Below are 19,980 nucleotides of genomic sequence, written 5' to 3' on the forward strand. Positions count from 1 at the left end.
CAGTGTATTAATAATGGCCTAAGAGCATGGAGATTGCACACTATCTACTCATCCCCAGCCCCAGCTGAAGACTGATGAGTCGTATGGGAGATGGAGAATACCCAGTAGACGGGCAGACATACGGATGTGACGTGCATCTGTCCTCTTTCCTAGAGCAACACGGTCTGTAGCAGGCTAAGAAGGAAAACCTGAGAAGATATAGGATAGAGAACATCTGGACCAAGCAGAGTAATTAAAAAGAAATTGATATAGTGAGACGTGGTCTGTGTCTTTACATCTTTTCTAATCCTGATATAAGAGGGCAAGGCCAAGAATGCCCTGTGATCGAAGGGGACATCAGTTCTGTCTCACAGCTTCTGTCCATCTCTCTAAAAGAACAGATTAATCCAAGGGAAAAGGGAAACTAGATACACCAGCGTTTGGATCACACAGCTCACGTTTAAAGGCAACGAAGCTTGAGTTGCTGAAGTCACGTTTTCTGGTTGGGAGAACACGTTATTTCGGTGGTATTTGCCTGAGAACTTCCTTCTTCTGCTACTTTTTAAAAACTTGAGCAGACGTCCTGAGATCAATATAGACAGGGAAATGGAGTTCAGAATTTAGTCACCAAAGCCCCGTAAACAAACTCTGACGATACCTTTTAACAACTAGTTATTAAATATCAGTTATGTCCAAGACACCGTGACAGGTGAAGTGAAATGAAATGACGACTAGAAAAATGAGCAGGTCACCGCCCCTGTTTTGCAGCATTTTCTGTCCAATCAGAATGTGTGTTTTATGTTCAAGCAACCGTAATGTAAAGTCAGCAGTTAAAAGAGCGTATGAGAAGCGGAAATAATGTGCAATCTGATTTCCTTATGGGAAATCTTGCTTCCAGCTAGGGGTACTGTGCTGGGAAGGCTTTAGGGAGGCGGGGGGCTTTGAGATGAGAAGGAAAGGACCTCCCAAGCAGAGGAAGCAGTACAAAGAAAGCCATACAGCATGCAAAGAAGAGTCAGGGACAAAACAGGGAGGAAGAACGTGGGCCCTGGGATCAGGGCTTCTGAGACTAGAATGCTACTTTAGTGGGTGTGTGGCTTGCCCTGGTCACTCAGTCCCTCTGAACCTATTCCCTCGTCCACAACACTTCGCACCCAGCGATATTATGAAGACTAGACTAGCTCACTTACGTAAAGTGCCTAGACCAATCTCCAGGAGTCAGTGTTACACTTCACTCCCCTCTCATGTAAAAAAGAATGGAAAAACAAGGCCAGAAATGTTAACTTAGGGAGAGATCCTCAGGTGCCTGAAATGCCACACTAATGGGTTTGGAATTTTTTGGATGAGAAATGAGAAGCCATTAAAGCTTTGTGAGAAGAGGAATCACTTCTTAGTGCTCAAAAACTACAAGGCACTGTTCCTGTTACTGTGACTGTTGCCCACATTCTAGTGATGAGGAAAACAGGTGCAGAAAGATTACATAACTTGACCAAGGTCACCCACCTGATAAGCGGAGAAGCGAGGATTCCTGTCCAGACAGCCTGGCCCATAGTCCATGCTTGCAACCAGGGCACCACGTGGCCTCACACGGTCAAAGATGGGCTCAGGTGGGCTCAGAAAGACAATGGGAAGAGGCAGTCAGGCCAGATACATCATGTTTACATGCATCTATATGATAAACCACAACGCAGCCATTTAAAATAAGGTTGCAGATGAATAGGCATGGCCATGAAAAGATAAGTGCGGTATATGTAAAAGTGGGCTATGAAAGGATAAAAACTTTACAATTCCATATATGCATAGGAATAAAAACTGGAAGGATATACACCAAAATGTTAATTGTGTTTGTCTCTGGGTAATGATAGGTAAGTTTCCTGTCTCTCATGTATCCGTGCTTTATAAATTAGATATATATGATATCTGTAAAAAGGTTTTTATTTAAAAGAATTTTATTGGCAGTCCAGAAAGAGGTAATGTTGTCATGAACTAAACCAGTTGAAATAAAAATGGAGACATGGACGGTGAGGGATGGGGGAAGCCGAGATGACAGGATGCTGGTCCAGGGACAGGAAAGGGGAGCCAGGAGGAGACACATTTTAAGGTCAAAGGGGACTTTAAATATGTTAAAATTGAAGTTCTATGTAATATTCAAGTGGTGACCAAGAATTTTACCATATATATCTAAATCCCAGAAAAGAGGTTTAGGCTCAAAATATGGTAATCATACCCAAAGAAGCAAAGATAACCATAAGTAGAATAGAAAGAAAACGAGTCAAAAACTTCTTACTGATGTTTCATTTTTTAAGATATTTTTAACAATTTTATTGAGATATAATTCACATGCATACAGTTTACCTGTTTCAAGTGTACAATCCAGTGGTTTTTAGCGTAATCGCAGAGCTGTGTAACCATCACAACAGCCACTCTTAGGACATTTACATCACCTCCAAAAGAAATCCTGTGTCTTCTGTTACCCCATATCCCTTTATTCCCCTCACCACACTCCTTTTGCCCTTAACAACCACCAATCTATTTTTTGTGTCTATAGAGCTTCCTGTTCTGGACTTTCATATGAATAAAATCATATAATATGTGGTCTTTTGTGACTGGCTTTTTTCACTTAGTGCAATATTTTCCAGGGTCATCTGTGTTGTAGCATGTATCGGTAGTTCATTCCTTTTTTATGGCTGAATAGTGTTTCATTGTATGGATATACCATATTTTGTTTATCTGTTTGTTCAATGATGGACATTTGGGTTGTTTCCAGCTTTTGACCATTATGAATAATATTGATGTAAACATTCATGTACAAGTTTCTCTGTGGACATATATTTTCATTTCTCTTGGGTAGATACCTAGGAGCAGAATTTCCAGGTCGTATGGCAACTCTATGTTTAGTCATTTGAGGAACTGCCAGACTGTTTCCCAAAGTAGCTGCACAATTCTACATTTGCCACCAGCGGCATATGATGGTTTCAGCCTGAGGACTGCAGTTTATCCACACCCTCGCCAAGGCTCATTCTTTGACTTTTTGATTAAAGCCTTTTTAGTGGGCGTGAAATAATATCTCATTGTGGCTTTGATTCGCATTTCCCTGGTGGCTAATGATACTGAGCATCTATTCATGTGCTGATGGCCATTTGTACGTCCTCCTTGGAGAAATGTCTATTCAGACCCTTTGCCCACTTGCTAATGTTTTGAGCATCAACTTTCACTTGCCCATCTCCAAAGTGTTTGTTGCTGTTTGCTTTGTTATTATTTTGTCCACATCACTGTTGTTAGATAAAAGACCTTTGTTATCGTATTTAAGAAGTGTGTCCTATCTTTTATATTTTCTGGGTTCATTTTCTAACCATGTTCCTCTCCCCCACTTTTTTCCTTATTTTAGGAAGATTGTAATGGCATATTCAGAATTAATGTAAGTGTGTCCAAGAACTTAAATTTAAAATTAAGACCTGGAGAGAAAAAACCTGGATTTTGGGTGCCCCGTGTTTGGTAAGCATAGCCAAAAAATACCTTGAAGAATGCTATATTTGTCAATACAAGGCTTTAAATTAGTATAATGTGGGATGAACCTAAAAGTAATTCTGCTAAATGATTTTAAGTGACACAGAGCAAAGCACTGACATTGCTTCATGAAATTAATGAAATATTACCTCAGTGTTTTTCTAATACTTTAAAAGTATATATCTGGATTCAAATGGCTTAAAGAATTAGTGAGGCTAAAAAGAAGGGATTTTCTACCAAATTAAAATTAAACTTATCCTGAGATTGTATTGTTAAGGGAAGATCTGATGTCCCCATAACAATTGTAGAGAACCCTAAATCCTAAAGCTATTTCAATTTTAAAACCCACTTACATTGAAGGATTTACATTATTGAAACACTGGGGAGAAATAATCAGTAACACAGTTGATTACATCCAATTCTCTCTTTAAAACTTATTTTTCTTGAAAATGAGTTTTCAAATCATTATATCAAATCTAGAAAGAACTAGTACCTTTTTTCTCATCTACTTTATTTATGACTAAGAATGGAATCTCTCAATTTGCTTGTTTGATGAACTCAGTGTTCTATCAAATTCATTTATCCTTTTTAATTATCTCATGTTTTTAATTTCCTTTTTACCTCTAAAAATAGCGAGTGAACCACAACAACTCTGCTTTTGTCACAGCCGATGTTCTCTTCTAAATGTCAAGACTCTTTTAGAAGGAATGGCATTTCACCCACCTGTACCCTGGGACTCATTTTTACCTTGCCTTGGCATTTCTTTAATATGAAATTTGACTTATAAAGAACCCTATGTAATTCATATTGGGTTTTTATTTTTTGAAATACCCAAGAAATGTGAAAAAATATCAATTTTGGATGTGTGGCTTCAGCATGAATAGAGAAATACAGCACAGGGGGATACCCTTATTCTAGTGCTAACTAGAAAAGCAGTCTAATTTACATTAAAATAAAAAATTAAAGAAGCACAGAAAGTTTATTTTTGTGAAATGAAAATTCATCATACCATAAATAACTCATTTATATCAGGACATCAAATGAGTTTTTTTTTTCCCTACTGTCTTGGGATTTTGGCTAAAGCCTCAAAGCTGAAATCAATAAGGGATAAAATATCTTTACATTCTAAAGAGGGTAACTAAACCAATACCAGCAGAACTTACTAAAAGATTATCGACCTTCATCACCTAGCTCTAGTTTATGTAAAAGAAAACTCTACATTCAAAGATAATATCAGGGAAGTAAATGAGTCAGGAGTAGAGTAGTGATATTTCTACTCCCTTTGCTATGGAAAAGGTCGAGGCTGCTTCCCAACCCAGCTAAGTGAGGTACCCGGGAGGACCACTTAGTATCAGAGATTGGCAAGGAAGACAAGAGGCTCTTGTGGGCAAGCTCCTCTTCACCATCTGCCAGAGCAGGGTCATTTGGTGTTCCTGGAGGGCTAAGTCATCATTGCCTAGGGCCACCTGATCTGAGCTATCTTGAATGGAACCCTGCTGCAAAGAGCTATGTGCTGGGCAGAGGGTGCCCCCATTGAAAGAGGCCATAGTTGTGTTTCCAGAAACAGGAGCTGATAATCACCCAGAGACTGCACACTCACAGCAGGAAAGGTATAATGATTGCCATTGAAAAGATCGTTTGTTACTCACAGTTCCCAAGAGGAGGGGGCATGCCATGCCATGGGAAACCACACTGAGAGGCACCAGGGTTGGTCACAAGACAGAGGGAGAGGCAAAACTGTGGGGAAAACCTATACTGTGGTTTCCATGGGAAGGAACAGGGAGGCAGGGCAAGCAGACTTAGGATGGGCTAGTTTAAATAGTTCCAGCAGACTCAAGAGCAAGGGCACAGGGGCTGTCCCTAGTTGCCTGGTACCTGGACCTGGGGTGATCAGAACAGGTATATAGTGGCCTGGAGTATGAAAGCTCCATACAGGAGATGGCTGGGGATATGGACTCTGGGTTGGCTTGTTTGTATTTGAAAAGCACACTCCCAGGAGGAAGACTCCTTCCAAGGAGAGGGACGGTTAATAAGGGAGGTTGGATGCCAAGGCAGAGTGACACAGGCATGTTCTTGGGTTTTCCAGCATGATATGCATCCAGCATATGCATGGAGAACAGATGTTCAAGCACCTAGTTCACAGAAGCTAGAAACATGGTTAATACAGGCAGTATTTCTTAGAAACACATGAATGTGCTCCATGAACGAGCAATGGCTACTGCTCTTGGCCAGAGTCCATAGCGTCAGATGCACAAGACTTTAACTCCATTTCTCTAACTCCAACTGTAACCCAATCTTGTAAAAATAAGAGGGTGTCTCAAAGAGGAGGAGTGGGATGAAGACAGCGGCCAGTGTCTCTTCCTGTCCTAAAACCATGGGTCAGGTCTGAGCTGCTGACGATAGGATCATCATAAGGGTGTTGAGATCAAAAGTTTAATGTGACATGGAGTTGGCATTTTAGAAAGAGGCTGATCTTATGACTGAAAGTGACCAAAAAGCTCTGGGACCTCCCCAACATGTCAGGAAAGGAGCTGGAACACCCTGGAAAGTGGTGTTTGGAAGAAAAGTGAACCTGTTCCCAGTTGAGCTTCCTAGAATGCACCAGCATTCCTTTCACCTTGTTCAAGAAACCCAGATACACCTGACCTTAAAAATAAGAGTTAATTGAAATGTAATATTTTATGTAAGTTAGGGGTTTTAAGTTTAATGACATCTTAAAAGCATCTCTTGAACATCATCATAATTGCTTTTGTCTGTTTGTCCAGGCTATTGTGACTTGCATTAGTTGTAGTGAAATAAAAATCTTTGGTCTCATAAACATCAACAGTAACCTTGATACTTTTTACATTTTCCTTCTTGAGCAAACTAATCAAGAGTTAGAAGCTGAAAATTTTGTAATTTTATATTGACTAAATTGTGATTAAGAAAATAACTTTTATCTGGGAACATGTCTGGAGGAATGCTTTGGTAATTATAATTAGGACATAAACATATGTTGTCTAATTCAGGTGACAGTCTAGTTTCTACATTCTCTCTTCAGGTGAATAAATTCATTTTCTTCTGAATCATTTAGATTTGATGAGATAAAAATCACCTCAGTAAAAATGATTATACATATGTATTATAAATATTGTGTTTTATTTTAAGCAGAGGTCTGAGTGTAGGAAAATGGCATGCATGGGAGATGAATCCACACAGTATTCAGTTTTTCCAATAAATGTATTGATTGAGTGCTCACTATTCACCAGGTATTGTGCTTGTCACTGTGATACAGCCATAAATAAGCTATGTCCCCTGCCATCTAGGAGCTTGAAGTCTAGTGGAGAGCAGAAAATAAAATTACAAATAATTTCATATAATATGCTAAGGGCATTAATGCTACACAAATGAGTCCCTAAGCACACCGCTAGCCCACCTGAATCTCACCTCCAGGTAATTTTAAGTTACACTGTGATATATTCCAGACAGAAGGAGATCAGGTTTTTTGGGGTCTAAGGCTCAAACAATTTGGGGTACCAGTGTCTTGGAAGGGACCAGGGCGAGGGAGGGATCTTGAGGCTTAGGTTGCTTTAGCTACGTGGTATATCCACCTGGTTCCCACAGAATGGCAAAGGGCACAGTGGCACACACAGGCACCTACCCAAAACCACGAAAGGACCAGGAGAAGGACCAGAGGAGAAGACATGTTAGTTAACTTCTGAGGGACAATGAACAAGAATCAGGCAGGTGAAAGGGCAGGGGTCAGTAACAGGTGGAAAGGAAGGGCAAGGCAGAGTGAGGTCCTGCAGGTGGAGGCTCAACTGGCAAAGCTCCAGGCAAAAGGGATGTCAGTGCATTCTAGGAAGCACAAAAAGTGTCTGATTTCTTTAGGCTAGATGGTTGAAATCTTTTAAAAATTTACCAGAAAAGATGATTTTTAAGCACCTTCCAATTCAAGGAAGGGCAACATGTAAAATGACAATAATGGATTATGTTTGGGATTAATTGAAGACCTCTGTAGTTATAAGTAAAGTTTCAAACTCTCCAGATTTGTTTGCATGAACAAAGCTTAAATCTTACATTATTGAAACTGAAAGACTTATTTTTTTTAATGTGATATATTCTTCCAATTTTTTAAGTCTATGATACTACATTTTGGTTTTGTTGGTTTAGCCTTAAAGTTTGGGGTTTTTTTTAACATATTGTAACTGCGAAAGGATATGAAATATGAAAGTAGTTTAAGTCACTGCAAATTCAGCTAGAAAAGCACTTTTACATAAAGAAAATGAATGGGTAAGGAAGTTCGACATCAGATGTGAGAACTGGCTCCCTTGGTTTAAAAAAAATCCTTATTCGAGCAGACTGTGGCAGTAGGATCCTTACAACTTCTGGTTGCCATAAAATCTATAAAATTTAATTGAAACTCTCCAAAGGAAATGTTGAAAATTTCAAAAGAATATATTTATTCTTTCACAGATAAAAAATATAAATCAGAATTCTAAAATATGAATTTCTGAGTAGGGCTTTTGCATCATATGGGAAGTAACTCTACCAATCAGCCTTTAACCCTTAGGAGCAAGGCAGTTTCAGTTTTATGTTTTTTTTTTATTAGATCCCCATCTATTTAGTATTTTTTTTTAAAAGAACTTATAAAGGCACATCTCATGGTTGTCTCTATGGTTTAGAAAATATAAAAGATGGTAGAAAAATACTGAACTGGATTTCCCCCAGAGTGTTACCTTTCATGAGGGTTAAATTTTGGTAAATGAGCTAGCAGGCAAAAAAATGATCAAAATATAATTTCAATAGGCTCCAGTAGGCCTACTCTACTTAATCGTCCAGAGCTTGATCCTTCGTCAAATTTGGGAAATGTAGTGATAGTCCATAATTGTCCAGTATGGAGTTGTCTAAGTCTCCTAATTATTTAAAATAGCCTCTAATAAGAAGGAAAGGGGGGGGGGGAACACTGAAAGCTTTTTCTATTATTAACGACAAAAATGTTAGCAAAGACCCATAATGATTAAAGAAGATGTCGTATAGTAGAAAGGATCATGTTTTTAAGTGGAAAGATGTATAAACGTGTAAGGAAAACAGGAAATGAGACATTCTCCCCTACCTCCCACCCACCCAAAGAAAATGAATCCTAGTGGAGTCCAAGTGTTTTAGGAATCAGGAATCAACTGTGGGTGTAGACAGCATGCTGCACATTGGGGGTTACAGCAAGAGACTAGTGAGAATACTCAGAGTTAATGGGAGGAAAAACTCCAACTTGGCAAGAGTGGTTTAGAAACACAGGCCATGAACAAACACCTCTTCCCATCTCAGTCACTTCTAAATGTGTCACTGCATTACATAAAGTTCACAATGATGACACAAAATTAAAGTAACAAAATTCCATTCTATTTACACGTTCTTTACTAACGCAGGGAATTTTAACTTATGCCTTTACAATAGTTTTCAATGATAAAACTATTTCAAACTTACATCCAAAACCTAGTGCCCTTTTGAGCAAGTCTGTAAAATTCCATTGCCAGTCCCCAGTGGGGCCAGGACAAGGCAGAAATACTGCAGAACCTCTCAAACTAGAGTTGTTAAGCGTTTTGCTTTAAATTGAGAACACCCCATCATTACTTAATGAACTTAAGAAATAAATTACAACACATTAACTCATTGTCATGATTTAGCAAACAAATGCCACGTAGCCCACCTTCCCAAACACTGAATATACTGTGCACCTGAGGTCGGAACGAGCTAGGGATATTTGCCTTAGGGTGCTTCTCCTTGGAATTTCACAAATCATTCCTCTTTCTGAATTACAGGGCAAACCCTCGGAACTTTAATTTTGACAATGTGGGAAATGCTATGCTGGCATTGTTTGAAGTTCTCTCCTTGAAAGGCTGGGTGGAAGTAAGGGACGTTATTATCCATCGCGTGGGGCCGGTAAGCAAGCACACCAAAGGCTTTGGACGCTTCCAAGGCAGCTTTCATTTGCTTTGTGAATCACTCTATTTTTCATTTATGCAGATCCATGGAATCTATATTCATGTTTTTGTGTTCCTGGGTTGCATGATTGGACTGACCCTTTTTGTTGGAGTGGTTATTGCTAATTTCAATGAAAACAAGGTAAGAATTCTTGATTTGAATCCCACAGGGTTTATTCTTTTCTAGCTACTCACTTTGAGCTCTTTTTTCACACACGGCATGAAGTCGCATTAAACTGTAATGTGACTGGTAAAATAATCTCTATAACTATTTTACAAGCTACCTTATTGCTGCCTTTCAGGCACATTATTTAAGAGTACAATTCTCTTGCTAAATTTACCCTTTTGGTAACAGTGTCATTAATTCCCTGACAACTGAGAGGCCGCATCTCCTATTGTTCAAATTGAAAGGATGTGCAGCAAGTTATTAACATACAATAGATGAAAGCGATCCACTGATTGCAAGTAATATTACTTTCACAAAATGTAAAATGTATGCTTTTTTGTAACTCAGTAGGTGAACTCAGAATTTTGATGGTTGTTGGAGGAGTGTGGTAGACATTTTTAAATCCTAGTTCATAGAATAAAAAGATTATCTAATTTCATATCAACTTTACATACTTTAAGAACTCAGGAAGCATGCTGAGTACATAACAGCTCTAATGATCAGTACAAGGACTTACAAATGGGAAAACAGCAATGTAGCTTCCTATCAAAAAGTAAGTTTAGGGAAGAGCATTCTATTTAGCGCTCCTTAGAGAGGTTCTGGCTCAGCTGATATACCCTCTATTGTGAAAGGGGCAGTCTTTTGGAACCATGCTAATTGAAATGCATACAGTTTTTGAGTACTTACTGTGGACTTACTAGGTACTACTATCAATTCTCACAACTTCTGAAGTGCACTGTTGAAGAAAGAGCAATAAACTTGTCTGGGGCTTATAAGGAATAAAATGGGGCCAGAACTCAGAATTGACACCTGTTACTGAGGGCCTGAGATTCTTCAAATGCAAGAACATAAAAATGAGCCCATTCTGCATTAAATTGAAGCCAGATTTGCCTGCAAAGCACCGTGCTGTTCGATGTTATTCATGGCTGGGACTGATTCCCGTGGGTTCACATCAGAGCTCTTTGGTTTATGTAGCTACACATGGGACTCTACCATTTACTGTCCCCAGGCTCAACGTGTGTGGTTCCAGTTACTCAGTCAATTACCACCTTTTATGCGAGCCTAATAAGTATGTCATTTCATTCAGGCTTTCAAAAGGGTGCAATTGAAAAATCTCCCCTTTGGGCCCCAACACTACTCAGACCCACAGAAACATGGACTCGCAGAGTTAGAAAGAACAGTAGGGATCATGTTGCCCAGCCTCCTTGTTTTACTTCCTGACATATTCATAAATGAGCTCTTTAAGCCCTACAGTGTGTTCGGTTTAAAACCAAGCAGAAAAAGGAAGCAGGTTCTTTTGAGATGCCTTTGAGCCTCGTAATGGAGCAGACACTGGGAATTCCAGAATTTGAGCAGAAGTGATTCAGTCAGTGAACAGGAGAGTTTAGGCACTGCTGGCTCAGAACGCTAGGCAAGGCCCTCCCGGAAGGCACCTGATTTCAGGAGAATTAGAGCCTATGGCAGCTCACAATTCAGGAACATAAATGAAACAACATATAATGTTCAGTAACAGGAAACAAATGCATGATTAAGTGGAACACTTGAACTTAGAGGAATGGCTGAAGTGAGCAGAATAACTAGGAGGTGCACTTCCAACACTGTATTTATGTTCTGAAGGAGGAAGTGACTTGGCCTGTTTGGGGAGCATGTTATGTTAGTGCAAATGGGTGCTTAGGGAAAGGAGAAAGTTAGAAGAAGTCAAATTACCAGACATTACAAACTTGATCAGTTAATTGGTGATATATAAATTTTTACATTATGTCAACCTTGTAGAAAAGGCTTTTTTCTGCAAGTTTTTTAGAAGGTAGCATTCAATCTGCTAAATAACAGCATTTAATTGTTTATTACTAATCATTCAGCAGATTTGAGTTCCCACTCGGTGTCAGATGCTGCTTTTGGCACAGAGAACCTAACCAACTCCACTAAACACTAAACACAGAAATTTCTAGCACACTGCTTAATGGTCATACCTGAGGGTATTATAGATAGATTTCCAAAAATAGAGGCAATAGACAGATATAGAGATATGGCAAATCAAGTAAGATATGAGGGCAAAGTTTTCATAATTCAGAATTATGCAAAAATATGTCTTTGTTAGAAAATTGAAGCCTCTTTAAAAAGTTCCAAGTCTATACCAGTAATATTTTTTTTCTGATTTCCCTATTTTAAGACAATGTGTTTGATTAATAAACTTAATTTAACAATAAACTTTCAGAGGTTTTCGTATAGTAATGGTCAGATGATACATGTTTATTATTCTTTTGGATCCTTTCAGAGTTTAACTTTCCAAAATACTTTGTTTTGTATAACAAAGGAATAATATTAGTCATTTATGATGTCCAGAGAACAAGTATTTGCAATTAGTGAGAAGAGTGGTTTACCAATATTAATATTACAAGGTATATAGATAAATCAGTAATTAGAAATTTATCACTTTAAGTGTATATGTTAGAGAAAAACCAAAGGTTAAATATTAATGACAAATATCCAAATCAATGAATTATAAGAACAACAAAGTAAAATTTAAGTAAGTAGTAGGAAGAAACTAACAAAGATTAGGACAGAAATTAGTGATATAGAAACTGAAGAAACTTCTATAGTTTCTAGAAGGTTCAAGAATAACAAAAGCTGGTTCTTTAAAAAAAATTAAGTCAATATATCTTGAGTAAGGTTGAGCAACAACAAAAATGTGGAAAAGGAAAGTAAACAAGATATAGTCATTAAAAGAGTGTCAGTGTTGTTCCAGGAGAGGTTGGTTAATGGACACAAAATTACAGCTAGATAGGAAAAATAAGTTCTAGTTGTGAACAGTAGTGCTTAGGTATCTATAATTAACAATAATTTTACTGTATATTATCAAATGGCTAGAAGAGAGGAGATCAAATGTTCTCCTCACAAAGAAAAAATTAAGTTTTGCAATGATGAATATGCTATTTACTCTTATTTGAGTCACACATTGTATACATGTAATGAAGTATAATTCTGTGCCCCATAGATGTTTGTAAACCATGTAAGCATTTATTTTTGACCCTGGAGTCATTGTGGATTTCTTGACTTAGCCACAAAGTAAAATCTTTAAAGAAAAAAATTTTATAAATTAGATTACATTAAAATTTTAAATTTCTAAATGACAAAAGACACTATAAGCAAGATAAAAAATAAAAGCTAAGACCAAGAAGAAACTCACATAACTGACAAAATATTAGTACTGAGAATACATGTATATAAAGAATTTTTACAAAATATTAAAAAGTGAATATCAAAATGCAAAAATGAGCAAAAAATATGAATAGGTTATTCACATAAGAAGACACAAGAATCACTAGTTCTACACATACAAAATGCTTCATCTCATTAATATTAAAACTAAGTTAGATATATTTCACATTCATCAAAATAGCCAAATTAAAATGTCTGATAATGTCAAGTATTGGTGAGAATATAAGGAAATGGGAACACTTGTATAATATTGCTGGTGGGAAATTTTTTTGGTTGTTGCTTTTGGATAGCAACTTGGCAACATCTGATAAATATAAAGATGCTTAAATTCCCGGACCCCAGAAATTCTTCTAGAGATTTACAGTGGAGAAACTATCATAGATGTTTACAGTAACACAGTATATGTGTGTTTGTTGTAGCATTGTTTATAGTCCATAAACCTAAAATGAATAACTTCTTATATATTCGTATTTGTACAGTGGACATGAGCAGTACAAATGAACAGGTTAGATTTAATAATCTATTGGTGTGCAAATCATACTGTTCAATGAAGATAAAGACAAACTGCATAAACAAACACATATTGGATACCATTTTATAAATGTTAAAAATGTAAAACAGATATATTCCTATGTATTTATACATACATGAGCACAAATGTCTGAAAATACAATAAGGTAGATACATACACCCGTGAAGGACAGTCATTAGCGCCAGGGAAGGAAAGAGAGAATAGAAGCGGAGTGGGTTACTTGTCCAGTTTCTCAAATTATACTTCTGCCTTTAAAACAAAATAAAATATAATATAATGCAGTGCAATTCAATATAATGTGATACAATATGATAGAATGTAATATAATATAATTTATGTGCATTTTAATCAGGTGCTCTATTAAATAATACAGAATATCTGATCCCATTTAGTCAGTTATCACAGCACTAATTTCTTTAAGAGGCAAATTCTATGACTTTGTACCTCTTCAAAATAGTCTTGCAATTGCATGTTTTTTTAAGAAGAACTAAAACAAAATACACTTAAGTAGAAGCAGCACCACTGACAAGCTCTAATTTTGCTGCTATGAAATGAAAAGAAACAAACCACTATTTTTTGGTATCCCTTTTTGAAAATACAATCATGCAGAAAACTTCCTTTAAATTTTCCCAAATCTGAATATTACCCATCTCCAAAGGTACAAGTCAGCAGCTGGTGGATACTCTCTGAAACACGTGGCTGTCGTTCTGGGAACCCCTCTAAGACTAACTTTGAGAATTCTCTAACTACGTTGCTCTAAACACAGTGGTATTTGCAGAAAATCTTTATTGTAACCCCCCCACATCAGCCCTGTTTGTCTCAGCACTCCATCTGCAATGTTCTTGGCACTGAGCACATGACAAAATGTCTTTTCCTGCTTTCCTTTGTTTGTTTAGGGGACAGCTCTGCTGACCGTAGATCAGAGAAGATGGGAAGACCTGAAGAGCAGACTGAAGATCGCACAGCCTCTTCATCTCCCACCTCGCCCGGGTATCAAAGATGTTCTGGTTTTATTCATGTTGGGCACTAGTGCTCATGATTCCCCAGGAGTCTCAGATTTAAATTAAAATAATAATCGTGAGGCCACTAGGAGGTTGTGCATAAGTTAATACAGACACAGGCTCCAAACTACAGATCTTTCCATAGGCTATTAAAATCAGCCACCCAAAGGCTGTGCTTCAGTGCTCTTAGAATAAGCCTTAATGAAAAAAATGAATTTTTAGATAAAATATATTTGTGCTTGCCTTTTTAAAATAAGAGTGAAATGGGTTAATCTGACAGAAATTGAATGATGCACTTCTTCCAACGCAACCAGCATTATGCACTGTCGTTCTAAATATTCAGAGCCAGCCGTTCCTGCAAAACACTTCACAAGAGATGGAACTGTAGGGGGAAATATATAATGGGTTTTAAGATGAGCATTAAAGAAAACGAAGGATAAGAAAGTAAATATGACCCATGTCTAAAATGCCCTTGCATTTTCTTTTCCAGATAATGATGGTTTTAGAGCTAAAATGTATGACATAACCCAGCATCCATTTTTTAAAAGGACAATCGCGTTACTTGTTCTGGCCCAGTCAGTGTTGCTGTCTGTCAAGGTACTTCGTTGCACATTAAGATTCTGGGAATGAATTTTGGATTTACTGGTACACCCAAGAATACCACAAGCTTCCATGTGCATTCACAGTCTAGGTTCTTTAGGGTAAACATTAAGATTCACAGCCATGTTAAAATGGGCAGAAGAGGGGAAAGTCTGTAAGTGTCAGATGGATGTGGGCAAAGACACTTGTGCTGTTTCTTTACAGTGGGATGTCGAGGACCCGGTGACCATGCCTTTGGCAACTATGTCGGTGGTTTTCACCTTCATCTTTGTTCTAGAGGTACAGTAATGAGTCAGCTGGCCCTGGGGGTAGCTGAGCACAGTTTTCAATCAGTGTCCCTTTTTGATGGCACTTGCTTTCAGCTCTGTGTTCCATTGCCTTTGAGGCCTTTTTTTTTTTTGAAGGGGGGAGATGCACCATGCTCTTAGGATATTTCCTTTTTAGGCTGTTCTGCTTAACTTGAACAAAGACTTCATTTTGTCTTTCGGATTTTTCTAACGGCAGAAATGCTGCTGTTGATTGTTGTTTCTGAACGTTGGCCTGTCTAGTTATGTGAGTTCCAATATTTAGAGCAAACTGTACAAGCCACTGTAATTCAGGGACTTCAATTGTAATAAGGTGTCAAAGAGACTTGGCCCAGCCAAGATGATTTTAATATGTGATCCATATAATATCTCTGTCCAGTGCAATCTTCTTTGAAATACAAGCAGATTCTCATTTCACCCTATACTGGCTGATGTGTCCCCCAAATCTATGGTATTTTACTTGAGGAAGAAAAATGTCCTGCTATCAGCACTAGTCATAAAACAAGGAGCAAAGAGTGTGGAGAATACAGATTTGTAACATACTTAGCTTTGAAAATAAAATCATGTATCTTGGTAATAAACTCTTTTTTTGGTTACTACATTCTTAAAAATATGTAATACAGCTGAAGTTAATACATTAAAATATGTGCCAAACATTCACCCTCTGTTTAATTTCTTTATTCTTTTGTCCCCAGGTCACCATGAAGATCATAGCAATGTCACCTGCTGGCTTCTGGCAAAGCAGAAGAAATCGATATGACCTCCTGGTGACGTCGCTTGGTGTCGTGTGGGTGATACTTCACTTTGCCCTCTTGGTACGCACATGATTAAACTTTATTTCAGTTGATAATTTCAGTTTAATTCCGTTCAGCTCAGCCCCGTGTCCAGTCTCATTTCACCCCATATCAACCTGCCCTCGGGTATGGGATTAACCTCCCTAAAGCCTAGCTTTGATCATGACAGGCCCTCAGACATGCTTGTAGACACACCCACATGCGTGTACGTGTGCACACACCCACGCTCTTCACGCAGATGCCACCTGGCCCTTCAAAGCTCTAGAGTATGCGAGCCAGAAGGAGAAAGACCTTACAGGTCTTCTGGTTTAACCCTCATTTTACCAAAGCATAAAACAAGAGAGAGAGAGGAAAGCTGGAACAGAGAGATACAGTGAACTGTCTGAATTCACGCAGCAGGCTGGTATCTGAAAACTCAAACCCTGTTTTCTGGGCTGAAGCATGGCTCAGTGATGTCCCTTCAGTAGAAATGTCCATTCCACTTCATTGTAGTCAATATTTTACTAGGTAACTCTTGGGTACTTCTGCTGCTTTGTTTTCTGCTGGACATCTTAGCTGCCATTTCTCTAAAGCACATCCTTCCCCATCTCTCCACCTGTGTTTTCACTGTGTTACCTAAATGTCTTCATGCTCCATTAAGTCTGGGGCCCAGCTCAAAATCTACAGCTATGGGTGTACTTGACTGTAATCTAGAATTGTATTGTCCAGTAGGATAACGTGTCGCCACACGTGTCATTTAAAATTTTCTAGCAGCTACATTTTAAAAAATAAAATAAAATAAGGAAGCAGATAACATTAGCCTAATAATATATTTTCTAAACTACCATATCAAAAGTATTACCATTTCAACATATAAGCAATATAAAAAATTATTGAGCTATGTTACATCCTTTATTTTTATGTGTGTGCAAAGTCTGAGTGTGTATTTTACACATTTCAAGTGCTTAATAACCACATGTTGCTAGTGGTTACCATATTAGGCAGTGCAGCTCTGGAAGATCTGGGTCCTAGGGTAGGACCAGCCTGGACCAAGTCATTGTCTTCACTGACCCTTTTGTTCCCTGCTGTGAAGTGGGGATATAACTTGATAGTCCACCTATTCCCTATGAGCTTGATGAAGATGAAGTGAGATCATGTATGTGAAGCTTACTGTAAAAATTACACAAACTCACAAGGCATTATTACAAGTACCTTCTTCATTGTTCGTCTTCCCTGATCCTAGCCCAAAGTAAAATGTTCAGGTTTTCACCATTCCCTTCTATCCATTCTCCCATCCCCTTTAATGTTAGAGGCATGCTGAGAAGGATCCAAAATGTGTAGCACTCATTTACACATCAGGAAGGACTTGCTTCGATGTGAGATTGCTGTGCCCATGACCATATCGAGTGTTCTTCTTAAACCAGTGGTTGTCCTCAGCATCAGGGCTGCGTGAAGCACAGGAGAGCTCTCAGTCACCCTGAGTCCTTTGCTAAGCAATGGATGGTTTTGAGTGCTGGAGGCGTACAAGGCACTGTGCCAGGAGTTGGGGAGAATGTAATGAGCAAAACAAAAGCATACGCTGCTGTCATGAACCTTACAGCCTGGGAAGCTAGACAGAGACTCAACAGATGCTCTCGGATCAATGAGCATTATGCCATGGTGAGGGAGGAGAGGACAGCCCATGCTGCTGTGACAATATATATAACAGAGGGAGATGGCTTCATCACAGAGGTCCTGGAAGGCATCCCTGAGGGAATGATGAGTGGGCTACATCCACAGGATGAGAGGAGGACATTTCAGGTGGCTGTCCCTGTGATGGGGGGGTGCGGGAGCTGAGAGAAGGACATATGTGACTGGAGAAGAAGGAGAGAGTGTGTCGTGCGACAAGATTTGGATGGGTAAGATTGTGTCAGACATCTTAGGACCTTGCAGTCTAGGTGAAGAATTCGGGTCATTGTCCTGGAAACTGTCGACTGCCGTCGCTTTCAGAACATAAAGGAAGAAGGTAGCTACGATTGGTCTTGAGCTAACAGGAACAAGAGACAGCAAGGCCCATGTTTTCTTTTTCTCCAGAAAAATTTTAGCCAAGAGCTACGCAGTTCAAGCAGAAGAGTAGAGTGGGCTTCCCAATCCCAGATGTCCCAGGAGAGGAAAGCCTAAGCCTACAAGACCAACTTCCCTATTCTGCCTAACTGCTTTTGCTCTTCTCCAAGGACCTCTGGTCTTGAAAGGACCGTGTTTTTCAGTGGACTGCTGGAAAGGAAGGTGCAGTCCTCGTTCCCCATCCAAAGATGCTATGTGCACACATTCATTTATTTGTACCTCAGCAAGGATCTCACCGGGCACCCTTCCTGGGGATCCATCTGTGACTGTTGTCATTTGGCTAGGCAGGCCTCTCTAGAATAAGCATCAGCTGAATGTCAAGGTTGTTATTGCAGTGATAGCCTGTGGGATCTTTGTTTCTCTGAGGAAACTTTCTTAGTCATAAAGCACAGTCATCTCTCGCTGCCAGTCACACATTTGAAGAAGGACCTGGATGTGTTTCTGAGCAGTGAGGACTTCTCTGAAATTAGCTTAGACTAACGAAGACGTTGCTGGTCTTCAGAGGTCTCTAGAGACCTTCAGGGAGAAGATATCTGACTTCCAGCATTCTGTTCCAGCATCAAATTCCTTTATCTCCCATCTCCCTTGACTTCTTTGTGTTCCATTAATATCCTGTGCTTTCCACACCCTGTCCTTAAAGGAGCTGGTCACTACTTTATGTAAAATAAACATAAAACACAGAATTCAGCTGAGCAAGACAGAACCCAATATTTAATTTGAGACTTGACTTTATACCTAATATGTATTCATGAGTTTTGGCAGTGACCTTTTCAGCACATTTTTTAGATAAATTTCTTATAGAAATTTTTACATTTTATTAAACTAATTATTCAGTAGACTTCACAGAAGATTTAATGTGAAAAATGGAACTGTAACAAGATCTTTTGTGCAATTTATGAGAGGCCGTCTTCTGTTTAAATTTCAGAATGCGTACACCTACATGATGGGTGCTTGTGTGATCGTCTTTAGATTTTTCTCTATCTGTGGAAAACATGTAAGTATGTTGTGAAGAATTCTATCAAAAATTACATACACATTGAAGGAAAAAACGGTGACCAGTTGATGTCAACCTTACTTCTTGGTGTTCAGGGCTATGGTCAACAAATTACTAGACATCATAAGTCAAGATTAACAAATACTAAAAATTAAAATGAATCAGTAGCTTTGTTATCTTTTGATATGTTTCCTGACATTTATGTTCTTTAGTTTAGTCTTCATGTTTGCTAAGTAAACTGAATCATCAGTTAAAGATATCAGCTATGAAAGCAAAAACCAATAGTCTTTCTTAATACATCTTTATTTTTATTGTTTTTGCTTTTAATAAAATTAAGTAACTTTACTGTAATGAAAAATAATCTTTAATGAACATTCATGAGTCCCTGAATCCAGATTTCTTTATATTCTTTGCTAACGTTCATACATACATTCCACATATATATTTTGTTTTTTAAACTATTGTTTCCTTTGTTGTTACTAACATTATTTCATATATACATTCCATATATCCACATAATCAATATATTAAATATTAGATGGTTATTTAGTATTTTATCATTGTTTAGGTTTGTTTTTGTGAAAATCTGTTTGTGGAAGAAACCTGAGTCTACCTGCCATAGGCCAAAAATGTACATCCCTTATTGTAAAGAATTGGGGAGCAAGAGAAGAGTAAATGGAAGGCTTAAAAGCTTAGGGTCTTACTCTTATAAATTTGGCTGAAGAGACAGAACAGTTTGAAGTACGATTAGAATTCTCAGTGCCTGATGGTTTCTTAATAATATTCAGGTTTAATACCTAATAGGAAGCAATTTTCAAATGACATACTCGAGAGTCACTTT

The 19,980-nt window shown here is 38.3% G+C and overlaps 1 protein-coding gene across 2 annotated transcripts in view; it reads left to right on the plus strand.

Annotated features, from left to right (window-relative positions):
• The window catches only part of NALCN (sodium leak channel, non-selective), a 304,715-nt gene that overhangs the window by 267,935 nt on the left and 16,800 nt on the right, over positions 1–19,980 (plus strand). For both annotated transcript variants that reach the window (XM_063102662.1, XM_063102664.1), the window contains 8 exons: positions 3,368–3,474; positions 9,285–9,405; positions 9,490–9,588; positions 14,260–14,353; positions 14,855–14,961; positions 15,169–15,243; positions 15,965–16,084; positions 19,071–19,139. In XM_063102662.1, coding sequence (XP_062958732.1) covers positions 3,368–3,474; positions 9,285–9,405; positions 9,490–9,588; positions 14,260–14,353; positions 14,855–14,961; positions 15,169–15,243; positions 15,965–16,084; positions 19,071–19,139 — 792 coding nt within the window. The remainder of the gene's footprint in view (positions 1–3,367; positions 3,475–9,284; positions 9,406–9,489; positions 9,589–14,259; positions 14,354–14,854; positions 14,962–15,168; positions 15,244–15,964; positions 16,085–19,070; positions 19,140–19,980) is intronic.

The sequence above is a fragment of the Cynocephalus volans genome, chromosome 7 (assembly GCF_027409185.1).
Source record: "Cynocephalus volans isolate mCynVol1 chromosome 7, mCynVol1.pri, whole genome shotgun sequence".
Taxonomy (NCBI): domain Eukaryota; kingdom Metazoa; phylum Chordata; class Mammalia; order Dermoptera; family Cynocephalidae; genus Cynocephalus; species Cynocephalus volans.